The sequence below is a fragment of the Lynx rufus genome, unplaced genomic scaffold (assembly GCF_022079265.1).
Source record: "Lynx rufus isolate CCGP_SWC_20201006 ecotype Redwood Valley unplaced genomic scaffold, mLynRuf1.p SCAF_5, whole genome shotgun sequence".
Classification (NCBI taxonomy): Eukaryota; Metazoa; Chordata; class Mammalia; order Carnivora; family Felidae; genus Lynx; species Lynx rufus.
The window spans coordinates 82,931,347-82,947,616 of NW_025814867.1; the positions used below are offsets into that span (position 1 = coordinate 82,931,347).

General features: G+C 38.7%; 1 protein-coding gene across 1 annotated transcript in view; it reads right to left on the reverse strand.

Moving 5' to 3' along the window:
- The window catches only part of FGF12 (fibroblast growth factor 12), a 266,484-nt gene that overhangs the window by 212,777 nt on the left and 37,437 nt on the right, over nucleotides 1–16,270 (reverse strand). Inside the window, exon 2 of the mRNA XM_047099227.1 lies at nucleotides 5,121–5,231. Within this exon, the coding sequence (XP_046955183.1) occupies nucleotides 5,121–5,231 (111 nt within the window). The remainder of the gene's footprint in view (nucleotides 1–5,120; nucleotides 5,232–16,270) is intronic.

Genomic DNA, 16,270 nt, shown 5'->3' on the forward strand with positions numbered 1-16,270 from the left:
TCTATGATTAGGTATGTTAATAAATATTACCAAAAGACATGAACAGAGCAAAGCTAAAGCTGTGTTTAGTGAATTAGCAAGCAGCCACTCATATAAACCAGGATAGAGAAATAGTTGATCATTTTGTAGTTTGGACAACATTATTCTTTTTGTCTGTGTTCAGACATGATTACAGAGTGGTTGGTCTTATTTTTGTCTTAATCCACCATGATCACAGTGGACTTGTCTGATTTCCTATTCTGTGAAATTGTGTATATTCAACAGAAGCACACCATGGCCTGATAGAGGGCCAAGCAAGTTCCTGGCTGTCAGGGACTGATTTGCTCAACTGTATACACTTTTGTGTCCTTAAGATTTTGTATTATATACTTATCTTACCTATTCAAAATATGTTTTAAAAGAATATCAGGACTGGGGCTTCTGGGGGAGATGGTGGAGTAGAAGGACTTAGGCTCACCTGACCCCATGGAAACAACTAGGTAACACATCAGTGTAAAATAACCCAAAGGCTGGCAGAATGAACTCAACTAACTACCTGAATAAATAAAGAAGATGCGGTATATACATACAATAGGATATTATTCAGAGATAAAAAAGAATGAAATCTTGCCATTTGTAACAACATGGATGGAACTAGAAAGTAGAATGTTACAAAATCAGTCAGAGAAAGACAAATGCCATATGATTTCACTCATATATGGAATTTAAGAAATAAAACAAATGAACAACGATGGAAAAGAGAGAGAGAGAAACCAAGAAAGTGACTCTTAACTCTAGAAAACAAACTGATGGTTGGGTGGGGGTGGATACAGGATGCGTGAAATAGGTGATGGGGAATTACAAGCATGCTTGTGATGAGCACCAAGTAATATATGGAAGTGTTGAATCACTATGTTGTACACCTGAAACTAATATAACATTGTATGTTAACTATACTGGAATTAAAATTTTAAAGCTTAATAAAATTGAAAAATAAAAGAATGTCAGGACTGAAGGAGACCTTAGAAGTCACTGAGCCCTAAAACTATCCAATCACCACCACCTTCTCCCACCTTCCCATACCAATGGGGTTTTCTTGTAAAACCCCCCACAAGTGCCAGTACAGCATCTGCTTGCATATCTCCAGTTTGACCATTCTACTAATTTATCAGGCAGCTCACTCCATACTCAAATGGCTGCTCATATATTTTGTGCAGAGGGAAAGAGAACAATGCATTTGGTTATAATATCTTAATTGTTTTCACCCCAGCATGTTTGACCTCTTCAAATGCATCTTCTCCTACAGCAACTAGTAGAGCAGAATAATTACCTTTCTAATTTTATGTAAAATATTCCTATTAATACTCTCCAAACTGCAATTGTCTTTTTGTGTGCCAGTGTTCCAACACAGTTTTGTATCTTTTGTTATCATTACATTTGCAGAGATTCTTATCTGTTGCCGCTGACAAACCCATTTGTTTTTGTACTCAATTACATGTAATTAGTCTTTTCTTCACGAACAAAAGAACAGGTGTCTTTATCAATTCAATGCAAGATACCATGGTAAGGTTGGTTGGACCTAATGATGTCTAGTGAACCAAACAGCACAATTCTGACAGATGCTCATAGTAACACGATTTTTTTTCAAACAATCAAATGCTTTTACTCCTGCCCACACCAAGTAGAGAAAGAAAAGTCATTTTCACATCTTAGAGGCTTATAATTTTCTATTTTTTAAAAAATGAGTAGAATTTTAATCCTTCTGATATTTCTATCCTTCATCCCTACTAAGAAAAAGTATAAATAAAAATTATTTGCTTTTATTGGAATTGTTCAATGAAAATATGTATGTATGGGGAGGGGAATCAAAATAAAGTACATTAATTGAAAAACTGGTGAAATCTGAATAACGTCTATAGCTCAGTTAATAATATTGTACCAGTTTTAATTTCTTGATTGTGATAATTTTACTGTTGTCACATAAAACGATACCCTTAGGAGAAACTGGGTGAGAAGTACATAGGAATATCCTGCATTATTTTGTAATTTTTCTGAAGTCTAAAATTATTTCAGAAGAAAAGTTTAAAAAAAATATTTGGGTGAGTGAAGTATTTAGCCAATGACTCAGAAAAATTTTGCACATATGCACAAGAAGACATCCATTCATTCATTCCATTTTTTTTTCGTTGAGTACTTACTATGCATCAGAGATCATTCTAAAGATAACTCAAAGAGCAAAACAAAATCTCTTCCCTCTTGAAACCTACATTCTCCTGGGAGAAAGATCAAAAACAAACAAACAAACAAACAAACAAACAAACAAACAGCAACGGTGTATGTGTATAGTTTTATATCATGTGGTTATAAAAGCAATGAATACAAAAAAGGGGGGATATCAGAATAGAGAGAGCCAAGGTGAGATGTGTCATTTTATAAAGGATAGTTAGGGAGGGTATTTTCAATATCTATAAGAAATAGAAATGATAATTATCCACCAAAAAGAGAATGGATAAATATATTTGGGTATATTCATGCAAAGAGATACTTTACAAACATGAACATGAATAATAGAAAGCAAATATATCACCATCTGTGCAGCTCACAACCATAATATAAGGGAGAAAAAGTACATAGAAATTATACAGCAATGCTCTCACTTATACAAAGTTTAAAACATGGAAAACAATATTATGAATGATTTAAGTATACACATATGAAATAAATGTATTTTTAAAACTTCATGGAAATAAAAAATGCTAAATTCAGGATAGTAGTTACGTCTGATACTGAAGGAAAGCAGAACTCCATCAGGAGAACATACAGTGGGTTCAAATGCATTTATACTGTTACCTGAATTTTAAGTCAGAGGTCGGGCATCCAGGTAGATTCATCCTAGTCTTGTTATTTTGTACACCTGAACTACTTTTAATACCAATATATCAAAAGGTGAGTGTAGTTGTGTATCTTAAGAAAAAAATATTTTAAATTTATTAATTCAGTTTCTAACAGTATTTGACAAAATGTATCACCCTCAACATGTGTTATGCACAATGCCACTATGCATATATACACACATAGGCATATATATTTGTACATATATATGTATGCATACAAATGTATGTTTATAAATATATAGGTATGGATTTACACTAGACACTGACCCAGCATCTGCAAAGAGAGCACTGTTTAATTCTTTGTCTATGAAATGGAGAAGGAAGGATTTTTGTCAGTTGAACTCACATTTTTTGCCCTTGCCCTTTAGCCACAACCTCATGATAAAAGTCATACATCTTCAGGATGCCTGTCTGGGTTACAGCTACATCCTGTGGAATGAAGTGTGGCTATTTGGCTTACTTGGGGATTAAATCTATTCTCCTCAATTTATAGTTTTTCAATTTTTTTAAAAAGTTGAATGGACAATGCTGACAGAAGATATTATTATCTCGAGCTGCCTCATTTTATAGAAAAATAAACTGAGATCCAGGGATACCTCAGAGATAGCAGAGGTGATACAGTGAAGCAATCTTCCTGATTCATTTCACCCATACTAACAGCTTACTAAATCTACATGAAGTACAGATACAATAGATGAAAATCTTGCATGGAGAGAAAGGCATCCCCATTCCTCGGTACTCAGTTGAAAATGTGAATCATTTAAAGAGTGCATTCCTACAGCCACAAACCAACAATGCAAACCACAATAGGCTAATCAACCACTTTGCAGAAAACTGGGGATGCAATTTTTTATAATAAGATCTTTTCTGTATTGTAATTCATATTTTGCAACGTGTAATATTAAATGAACAAAGAATGATTTAGAAAGGGTGGACAAGAACATTTTCACACTTTAGGAGTTGCAGATCTTCCCCCAAATCTTTAATTTTAATTTAAAAGTTATTTCTCCATAGAATATAAGGCTTCTTACATTATCTTAGGCAATTTGGTAGATTGCCACCCTGACCACAAAATTATATCCATCAGAAGACAACTCAATGGGACATATATTTGATGAGTATTTACTATGTGCTTGGCACTAACGATCTAGCAGTGAATCCAAACAAACTTTAGGAAACTATATGGCACCCTGCATAATTTTAAGATAACATGAATTTCCCCCTGGGTGTCTGTGTATGATTCTGCAGGAACTAAAAGATATGATGAGAGTGATCACTCTTGGCTCTGAGGCTTATATTCCATTTTTTTTTCTGAAATGCAAATATACTACTATGTCATACCTTGATGATTTTGTTTAGTTAGTAAACTTGTCAACTCTATACTTGAATTAGTTAAAAACTAATTCCAGGGATATTATTAAAAAACTTTGAATACGTGGCACTTTATTTTAAAAACTTATAAACAAACTTTCAGGTCTACTAGCCTTTATTATCCTGTTATTACCAATACATCATCATACTATTTTAATATATTTTTCTTTTACAATTAATAATTTGAGGTGCCTGGATGGCTCAGTCGGTTAAGCATCCAGCTCTTGATTTTGGCTCAGGTCATGATCTCATGGTTTGTTAGATGGAGCCTTGGGTCAGGCTCTGCACTGACAGCACAGAGCCTGCTTGGGATTCTCTCTCTCCCTCTCTCTGCCCCTCCCTTCTCATGTTCTCTCTCTCTCTCTCTCTCTCTCTCAAAATAAATAAATAAATACTTAAAAAAATTAAAATCAATAATTTTGTCGTTAAAGTGAAATCACATGTAATATACAGATGTATACACTCAATGTTTACCTTAAGAAGTAATTTTGGCCTGCCAGAAATGATGTTTGGAGAATTATTATAACATGCTCGCTATTTAGTTCTAGGATTAAAACACCATCTTGTGCTGGAAATACTGCCTTGTTCCTATAAATATTTATCATCATATTGACTATAAACACTGGAATGGGACAATCTTCTTATCCACTGACTATCTGGAACTCTTTCAATTCTCTACCTTCTCATTTAGTGTGTGACCTCTCTCAACTGTGTCTTTACTCTAGGGAGTCACAGCAAAAAGGATAGAAGACAGACACCAGCTTACTAGCAGTTAAACAGTTCAAAAGGCAACCTGGCCACACCCTAAGACTTAGATACACCAGACCATACATTTGATCATCGTTAACTGGACTGGGAGAAGTTAATGCTCCTTACTGTAGTCGCTGTTTTCGTCCTTGGTCCCGTCAATGGTACCATCTGGGTGCATCTGCAGGAAATATCCCTGCTGGCTGAATAACCTTGTCACAATTCCTTTCAGCTGGGGTTCTGCAAAACAAAATAGAATGGTTATTCAAGTTCTTATTTTGTTTATAAAAATACACACTTGCAAATTGTCCAAAAATTCTCTAAAGTCACAAATGCCAATGGCTTAAATATTGAAATAAGTATATGGAGAAGGGGCATCTCAGTAACATGTCTTTACTCTTCTTTTTCCTTCTAGAGGCAGAGCCATAATACTATGCATCAGGAAACCAAATATAAATAGATAAAAACTAATTATGACTCGGAAAATAAAGAGGCGTGCTAAAAAGTGAATTATGTTTCTTCCTCATGCATCTAATGTCTGACTGCAAGATGCCACCAACTGTATGGTCTCATTCTAGAATCAGTATTTACAACAAACCGCCACTATAATTCCTAAGTTTCCAGTAGTCAAAAAAAGGCCCTGGAAGATTTCTATTTCTGCTGAATATGAACTATCCATTAGAAACTCCTGGGTTTTGAAATTCTGATCAACTTCAGCCAGAAAGAAAGAATGGCTTGGATAAGAACCACAGGAAAAAGCAAAACCCCCACGGCCATGAGATGTCACTGAGAAGTATGTGAAAATAAATTTCACCTTCGATAAATACTTCACCAGACAGAAGCCTCAGCACTACAAAAGTCATTTTTCCAGTACCAAAAAAAGTAATAAATTCATGTACATTTCTCTAAATATTTCACTAGAAGTGAAAGAAGCTGTCCTCACTAGAAGTGACCATTAGAAGTGTTCCTCAGCTTTTATAAACTCCCTACACATTAATACCATCAAACTGAACTTTGTATACCACATTTGGGTTTTTACATATCAGCTACCATAAATATTTAAAACTTTCTCATTATGGTGCTGGCTGCCAGCGACAATTCACTTTCTATAGCATCACTACCATCTTTGTCTCTACTTCAGCACTGGGCAAATATTAGACTATTCTAACGCATTCCTGAAGTAGCAACATATTATCCTCAAATTCAGCATCATACTGAATTTCAACTGACAGTCAATTTCATTCCTTCACCCATTTATTCAACCAATTACTCCAAATCTCTTTTTTGTCAGACAATATGCTAGGTACTGTGTGTTACACCAAACACACTGATTGATGTGACTACATAAGAATTCTAGTTAAGGATTCAGTGTGTTTAACTCTTTGGGAATAGACCTGCTCTCTATAGCATATGTCTGCGGTTAAACTTTTTCATATATGACTTCATCACATGTGTTCAGGAATATAAGGCACTACCTATATAAACATGTCCTCTTGAAAGCAATCCTAAAAAGCAGAGAAGGTACTAAGAAAATTTGGAATAATGAAGCAGGGTTATGAAAAAAAAGAACTGAACTGGAAATGAGGAATTCTGGCTGATGACTATATGTTATATATGTGTGTTAAATAAATTTATTTAATTTGTAGGACTATCTAGAAGTCAAACTAAGTGATCTTTAGATCCCTTCTATAAGTATCTATTGACTTGGGGTACATTAGAATCCTCTTCCCTGAGTGATAGCAGAAATCAAGGAATGTTCGGTGTGTTGCCTCCATGGGTCCACCCAATCTGACATATTAGGAACATGCTGGAGGAATACATAGCTGGCTAACCTCACTGTAAAACAATATCCTGTGCCGCCATCAAATCCTACCAACGTTTCTAGGCTCAGCTCAAGATCACCTCCTCCAAGAAAGTTTGGCTATCGTAACTGAGGGAAATATATAATTGGGGGAAATAAAAAGAACATGTGTGCCTCTGTCATGAGGCTAACTGACTGACAGGCAGGTGCTAATATGGCATACTTAATTCTATATATGCAGGCAGAAGACCCAGCTTTGAGCCACAACTGCCATGTGCTCCTGAGGAAGTCATTTTACATTTGAGGCTCAGTTTTCATATAAAGGGAAAAATAATTCCTATGCTAATTATAACTGCTGGGAAATTCAATGAATAAATAGAGGTGATAGTATGAATTCAAACCCATAAGAATATAAAGCCTAATTAAGGTCTATTTTCAGTGATGAAAATCAAGAAAACAGCATAAGTGAGGTAAAGGAACATACTAAGAACCAACTTTATGTCTTCTGATTTCTGTTTTCGTAAAATATTAATTAAGCTTCTAAGTCATTAAACAATGGGCTACAAGTAGAGGATAGAACAGGATAGAAGGAAAGGGACAGGTTGTCTTATAATTGATATTTTATTTCTAATAAGCTTGATAAGGTCACTTTAAGAAGTCATGTTTGGGTTGGTAATGAGATACATGGCAGCTGAGTCACTAATGCCAGCAGATGATTGTTTTTTTCATGCTCTTTCTGTAGCTGTAATTAAACACTTCTTTTGCTATGGTGAAGCCATCCCTTTGTTTGGGCCCTGGGAATTCAGGTTGGTAACTCCTGTTCAAGATAATGAGCATCAGGCATTTATATTGCCCCCAACTGCCTAGAAGCAGTGCTAGAACCAGCTCAGAGTCCGAGTTTTAATTATGTGATGATCTATGAAGGCACATGTCTTGCACTGTAGATGTTTCAAAGGAGACTTGACCATCTATTGAAAAAATGCCTTGAACCTAGAATGTGTCATAGAAAGCCAGGCCTGTACCCTGATTACCATCTATCAAACCCTATCAATCTTTCTAGGCTCAGCTCAAGTTCTCCTCCACGAAGGCTTGACTATCATAAGTGTGGGTCATTTTTATAACTGAGGGGGGAAAAGAGCTATTTTATCGTATTTTAAAGAAAGGGATTTAAAAGATGAGACCATTTTTTTGGTATACCTAAAATCCTGGAGGCACTCAATAAATATGCTTTTTATTTGTCAGATTATCCTTAGGGATCTAAGAGATTAATATATTCTATGCTGTCCTCAGGGAGCACCCAGTCTAGTGCATGAAACATATTTATATATAATACTAGTGTGATGTAGGTGTTAAATAAGGGATAGAAGCAGAGTGGCATGATGGCACCAAGGAGTAAGGGACTAATTCTGTCTCAAGGTTGGGTGAAGGAACCTTATCCATCACTTGAAGAGTAAGTGGCATTTTCAGAGTCAAAAAAAGAAAAAAAAAAAAACAGAGAAAGAGCATTCCAGACAAATAAACAATGGATATTTTCCAATTTATATGATTCTAAGATAATGTTCTTCTATTATTTTTCTTCTTTTTTTTAATGAAATGGTGGCTATATTACTAGATGGTGAGGTGGCAGGGATTTGGTTTGTTATCTTTTGTACTCTAAAATGGTGTGGCAAATGCTGCTAGCTTTTCTCCCAAATCCATTTCCTCTTTTTCCTGGGCACCCAGCTAGACCATATGTCCTAGCCTCCCTTGCAGTTAGGTTTGGCAGATGAATGAGTGTCATATGGAATGTAAGTGGAAGTGATGTGTGCCATTTTCAGGCCGAGGCTTTTAAAAGCAAACATTCTCTTAATGCTGGCTGGATTTAGATGACAAAGCCCTAGGGGATGTCAACAAAATAGAAGAATGCTGGGCTTCTGAATAACTGATGGAAAAAAGGCAATAGCCATCAGAAATGCCCACTTTGGACACTTAGGTGTACAAGAAATAAACTTCCATTGGTGATACATAGTAACTTCCTTCCAAAAAGTACAATAAGAAAAGGGGGACAGGACAGAGGAACTTCACAGTAGAGAAACCTGACAAACAAAACACTACCTCAGCAAGGTGATCAAGGTTACCATCAAAAGTCATAAATCAGGGGCGCCTGGGTGGCGCAGTCGGTTAAGCGGCCGACTTCAGCTCAGGTCACGATCTTGCGGTCTGTGAGTTCGAGCCCCGCGTCAGGCTCTGGGCTGATGGCTCAGAGCCTGGAGCCTGTTTCCGATTCTGTGTCTCCCTCTCTCTCTGCCCCTCCCCCCTTCATGCTCTGTCTCTCTCTGTCTCAAAAATAAATAAACATTAAAAAAAAATTAAAAAAAAAGTCATAAATCATACTGATAACATGTACTCTTAATATGATGTGATGAGAATGGCACTTTACCTCTGTGGTCTTCTTCCCTTAAACTCATAACCCCAGTCTAATCATAAGAAAAACACCAGGCAAATACCAACTGAAGGACATTCTACAAAATAGCTGACTAGGAATCCTTAAGTTGTCAAGGTCATCAAAAATAAGAAAAGTCTAAGAAAATGTCATAGCCAAGAGGAGTCTAAGATAGGACAATTAGATGTAATGTTGTATTGTAGATGGGATCCTGGAACCGAAAAAGAACAATAGGTAAAAACTAAGGAAATCTTAATGAATTACAGACTTTAGTTAATCATGAGGTGTCAGCACTGATTTTTTTAAGTTTACTTATTTATTTTGAGAAAGAGAGAGAGAGCACGTGTGTGTGTGAGTGTGCAAGCAGGGGAGGGGGAGAGAGAGAGGGAGAGAGAGTGAGAGTCCCAAGCAGGCTCCACCAACCCTGTCAGCATAGAGCCCAATGCGGGGCTTGATCTCACAACCGTGAGATCATGACCTGGGCCTAGATCAAGAATCAGATGCTTAACCAACTGAGCCACCCAGGCACCCCAACACTGATTTGTTGATTTTCATAAGTATAGCAAACTAATATAAGATGTTAATATGGGAAACTGAGGATAGTTTAAATGGGAACTCTTTGCACTAACTTAACTTTTCTGTAAATTTAAAACCATTCCACAATAAAAAGTTGAGTGATAATTACAGCTACAAAGCAGGTTAGAAATTTAATTCTTAGAGAGGTTGAGTGAGACAGTCGGTAAAGGATAGGAATTCATGTTCAACAATGCTTCCCTTCAGGATGACATGGCAACTTCAACAGAGGTTTGAATTCAAAGCCACTCAGAAGAGCTGTGACATGGAAGAGCTATCTTGACATTCCTGTTGCTTTAGCACATAGTGCTGTGGAACAGTTACCTAAGTATATACTGGAAACCCAGAGCAGGTGGACTATGGGGGCCGATTGCACATCTCAGGATGACCACTGGACAGCAGAAAACAAAATGAATTTTAGAATTGGAAAGGACCTTGGAATCTCACACTTCCCTTCATCAAAATCCCTTCCTTCATCAATGCCAAAGATTAAAAAATAAATAAATAAGTAAATAAATAAATAAATAAAATTGAAAAATAAAATAAACACAAAAGCAAACTTGAGGCTCAGAGGGAAAGTGTCTTGTCCGAGGTCATCCACCTAACACAGAGTTGAGTTAGGACAAGAACTACTCTCCTATACACTGAATGAACAGCATTCTTTCCTTTGAAAAAGCAGCTAAGATACAATCCATATCTTGTGCAAGGGAGGGGTTAAGGGACAAAAGGTAAAGAAGAGAGGAGAAGGAGGAGGAAGAGCACTGAGTTGTATGTCAGTTATTGGAGTACAGGGGTAAAAAAGAGAAGAGGCTACAGGAAAGTCTGCAAGAAGTATATACGTACACATATACACACACAATAAATACCTTTGATACCAAAATTAGATTGTATTTATCTAGGGCCAACCTATTCAACATTTGCACTCAAAATTAGAGAAAGTGCCCCATGTAAACACCAAGCTAAAATAAAACTACAACAGCAACCCAAACTTTCTTATGGAAGCCATATCCAGAGACTTAACAGTACTTACTCCAATAACGATGGCTATATTTTGAACCCATCTACTTTGTACCAGGCACTCCCCTAATGATTTTACCCTATTTTTATTTAATACTCACAATAACTGAGTGTGTAAGGTCCTTTTTTCTCATTTTTCAGATAAGATTATGGAGATTCGGAGAAGCTCCCTCACTTGCCCAAAGTTACAGAACTAGTAAATTCGAAGGCAGCTCTAGCTTAAGAGTCTGTGGTCTTGGCTACTCTCCAGCACTGTTCAGTGGCTTTAACAAAGACACTGGCGGGGCGTCTGGGTGACTCAGTCAGTTAAGTGTCTGACTTTGGCTCAGGTCATGATCTTGCAGTCGATGAGTTCGAGCCCCGCGTCGGCTCTGTGCTGAGCCTGGAGCCTGCTTCAGATTCTGTGTCTCCCTCTCTCTCTACCCCCCTCCCACCTGCTTGTTTTTTTTTTCTATCTCTCTCTCTCAAAAATAAACAGAAAGAAAGAAAGAAAGAAAGAAAGAAAGAAAGAAAGAAAGAAAGAAAGAAAAAGAAAGAAAAAGAAAGGAAGGAAGGAAGAAAGAAAGGCAAACAGACAGACACTGGCAAAACTGGAACACACCCAGATGAAAGGGAGCCAAATAAACAGGGCACAAAGGACTGCCATGTGAAAAATAGCTGAATGAACAGTCCATATGCAGCCTGGAAAAGGGACGACTCCGGGGACATGAGAGCTGCCCTCACTTTCTTAACCGAAGAGAGAAGTAAGAAGAAGCCAATTTGTTCTGAGTGGCTCCACAGGGATAGAACTAGGGCCAATGGGTGAAAGTTACAGGGAGGCAGGTAAAAAAAGAATTTTCTATAAATTGTATTCAAAGAGAGAGGAGGCTGCCCAAAGAAAGAGTGAGTTTTCTATCATGGACAGAAGCAAATAGGGAGAAGCAGAAAAACTCCACATCAGAACAGCTGTGAAGGACACGGATGTCTACAAAAGCTAAGGCATTCTACATGACAATGCAAGGTCCTCTCCAGCAGCCTGTCCTGGAAAGCTTTGGGATCAGCCAGATGGCCCTCTAAATACAAGTTCACTCCTCTGTTTCTTAGTGTGTGCTTAGGACAGGGAATTGAAAAGATTGTTTACCAAGCATCCTGAAAATGAAGCTCTTTGTAAGTGTTCAACATGGATTGTGGGAGTAATTTGATGGGGTTTTCTAATCAGTCTCTGTGGGTTTAGAAAGGGGGCCTCAGTATTATGGTTTAATGTTGCCACTTAAAGGAACTAAGATTGAAGAGGCTGTTAAATGTGATTCTTGTCAAGTGCTTCTGGGGCCTCACACTGCTGCAGATTTCAAAATTGGACTGTTAGGGTTGGAGACTGTTCATAAACAGATACATTTTGGACCAATCATAGCTAAAGGGTACACACTAGGGCACATTGACATACCATAAATCAAAGCCCCAGACAAATCAGAAATGGGATAAAGTAAGACATTTGAAAGAAGCTAGACCTTATCTGGGTTTTTTAAAACACTGCAAAAATTACAACCACACTGAGTTAGAGAAATTCATTAGAAATACATATTGTTTAGTAAAAGACACACAGGATTGAGGCCCGGCCTTCACTCAGCCGACTGCAGGGGACACAGGGAAAGGAGCACCTTGCAGAAGTGAGTGTATAAGGCTGGAGATGAGTCATCGGGGCCACCAGAATCTGTCCTGTGGGTTAATGGGAGTGACGTCCTGAGCCAAGTCCTCAGTCTCCCCATCAGTCACATGCAGATGACAGATGCCATGGGCAGCTACCTACATGAGAGACATGAACTCCCTATGTAGCAATAATAATCACAAAGGACTCTGTATCTGTAACTGGATATCAATTTTCTCAATAAACAGATACTAGTGGCACATTTGATTCAAACAACAAGTATTCATTGTGCACTGGGCTTTGTAGAGGTTATTCTTCTAGGCACCAGGGATAACTAGTGATTTGCTAATAAACCAGCTTGCGAAAAACAAAAACAAAAGCAAAAACCACCCCAATGTGATTCTCATGGGGCTAATTTCCACCATGTAAATATTCCCACCATGGTGGATTTACCATGACCATATAACACCACTGAAGGCAGAGCTGCAACTGGGAAGACATGAGCACAATGGGCTCCAGCACACCACTCTGTTTATAGGAGAATAAGATGAAGCTTATGTTCCAGTAGGGAAATAGAAAATAAACAGATAATTAACATAAGGTAGAGTTCGAGTATAGGTGCTATCTTGAAAAGGAAAGCAATGAAAAGTGATGGAGCATACGGGAGGTGTGTGTCCTATTGTGGACACAGTAGTTAAAAGACGGCAGCCCGGAGCCCTGAATGAAGAGAAGTAGCAAGCCATCGGGGATATCTAGAAGAGCATTAAGGGGAGCCTTCTAGGCATAGGGCACAGCAGTGCCAAGTAATCCTAATTCTTGAAAAGATTAGGAACCATGAGATTAAAGGTTCTCTGAAGATCCTTCGTCTAGACCAGGAGTTGGCAAACTACAGCCCCGCCGCTGCCAATTTTGTAAATAAAGTTTTATTGGAACACAGCCATGCCCATTGATTCACATATTTGCCTATGGCTACTTTCCTGCTACAAAGACAGAGATAAGTAGTTGAAACAGAGGCTCCACAGCCTACAAAGCCTAAAATATTTACCAACTGGCCTTTTACAGACAAAATTTACCAAGCCTTGATCTAGACCCTTGCAGCTTCAGTTCCCTCTGCCTGAAATGCACAATCCCTGCCTTCCTCCTCTGCCCAGGACTCCTCCTCAGTTTTCTAGCCTCAGCCTTCTTCTGAGGGCCTTCCTGGCACCCGGAGGCCCAATTAATCACTCCCTCTGCGGAGCTGCCTTGTGCACAGGTTAGGAGAGGGCTCCCCATACGGTTATAGCTGCTGGCCTACCCTGTGTTCTGTCTCTGCTTCTGAACTATGAGGTCCTCACAGTCAGGGACCTTGAATTATTCATCACTCTGTCACAGCACCTAACACTGTGCCAGGCACAGAGGAGGTGAGGAAATATGCTGAAAAAAAGAAGTCAACAAGTTATATCTGGGGTTTTTCATTGTCACCTGTAACTTTCAGAGGAGTTCCTCATTTGTAGGGAAGCTATTTACAGTCTTATCATATAATGCCTCCGGCCTTCAGTCTGTGTCTCCCCTTTCTCAGTCTCAACCTTTCCACACTGAACACAGTCTGACAAGCACAGCGGCATCCTCCATAAACTGCATAGTCTCCAAAGCCCTGGGTTGCCTTGCACTTCTATGGAAACCAAGTGACCTTGAGACGGGCAGTCCTTAACCTTCATGCTGTCTCAAAGCTAAATGGAAAGAAAGGGCACGCTTGTCCAGAGTACCCTCTTCACTGAAGCAGTCAGTCTGAGCTAGGAAAGGCAGAAGAGTCAGGGCAGGGAAATTGAGCTAGGATTTAAATGCCAACAGGGATGGGATTTTTGTACCAAACCAATTTTATTCCTCATACTATTAGCCCCCTCCCTCCCAGACTCTTCTCTATAAGATGCTCATGAAGATTTAAAATACTCAACACCATCTATTGGCTTCCAACATGCACTAGGTGCTGGGTACAAAAATGAGTAAGGTGCACTGCCTGCCTTGCAGGCACCCATAGCCTCATCAGGGATACACATACACAACTAATCATTACAGCAATGCACTTGAAAAGTGCTGTCATAGAGGAACAAGCCGAATGCCACGGAATCACAGGCAAGGGATGCTAATTTTACCTGGGTGGGGGTGGGTTCTGAGACAAGAGGTACATAAGAAAGGCTTCGGAGATGAGGCAACATTTTTAACTTAGGCTTGAATAGGCAGGGGGATTTTGCTTTGAGCAGTAACAGCAGGACGATGGCCCAGCTGAGCATGCTTAAGAACTAGGCAAGCAGACAGGTACAGAGTATGGGAAAACAAAGGAGTGTGTGCAGTGGCTGCAGGTGACAGCAGAAGAAAAATATGGGCCCGGGACACGTGAGGTTCCTTAAGCAAAGTTAGTAACTTTTACTTTATCCTTTAAATCAATGATCTCTAAATTGTTTTTATTATGCATCCCTATCTGTAAAAGAATTCAGATCCACAGCCTCCATATATCTATATTATTTATAAATTACATGAATGTACTTGTAATTACATGTATGTTATATGTACAATAATAGTTGTAATAAATTAATGTATAAATAAAAGTTGAAATGCTTAAAGAGACCAACACTAAACAGAAACAGAAGTTAAAATAGCTTCTTCCCATAGGCCAGAAGATTGTCTTGATCTACCCACTTCAGATAGGAAAGGCATTAGGCATCCGTGTATGAGGTAATGGGAAAACATTAAAAGATTGTAAGTTTGGGGAGGCATATGAAGGCAGTATTTTAGAAAGCCAAAGGGGGGAACAAGAGAGGAGGATGAATTAGAATGGGTGCACTATGGTCAGGAAACCACCTAGGGAGCGGACTCAGAATAAAGGGCATTAGGCAGGCAGTGATGGTAAGGGTAGAGAGAAGGTGTCAGCCAAGGGCTGACTGTGGTTGGTGGTTTTTGATAGATGATAGCATGTGTAGACTTACTGAAGTTCTAGAAAAATGCATGAACTCTCCATCCCCACACCCAAATCTATCATAGCCTTCTTTTTTATTTGAGAGAGAGAGAGCATGCAAGCAGGGAGTGGGGCAGAGAGAAAGAGAGAGAATTTTAAGCAGGCTCCAAACTCAGCATGGAGCCTGACATGGGGCTTGATCCCATGACCCTGGGATCATGACCTGAGTTGAAATCAAGAGTTGGATGCTCAACCGAGTCACCCATGTGCCTCCAAATCTATCATAGTTTCCTTTTCTCTTTTTTAAATTTTTTTGATGTTTATTTATTTTTGAAGGAGAGAGAGACAGAGCGTGAGGGGGGGAGGGACAGAGAGAGAGGGAGACACAGAAGCCAAAGCATGTTCCAGGCTCTGAGCTGTCAGCACAGAACCCAACACAGGGTTCGAACCCGTAAACCATGAGATCATGACCTGAGCCGAAGTCGGAGGCTTAACCGACTGAGCCACCCAGGCGCACCTCTATCATAGTCTTCTAAGAAAGCCCTGTTTAAGTATAGTATATCATGGAAAGTGAGGGTAAAGAAGGCTTAATGTGAACATTCCCACAAAGCCAAATTATTTATCTACCATTGTAAGGATATCCATTCATGAAAGGAAGTTTGACTCTGGTTAACCTCAGAATAATAACTCTATGGTCTTTCTCAGACTGTCACCCAGGGAAATGAACACTGCATTCCAGACAACTCAACAATGAGCTCTGGAGAATGCAGACCACAAGAAATTTCAAACATGAAGACTTTCCTAGAATCTTAATATTTTAGAACCAGCATAGCCATGATCTAAGTCAAGGAGCATTGTATAGACAAAGAAGCAGAACAACAAAAAGGGAAAATCTCATGGCAACACATCT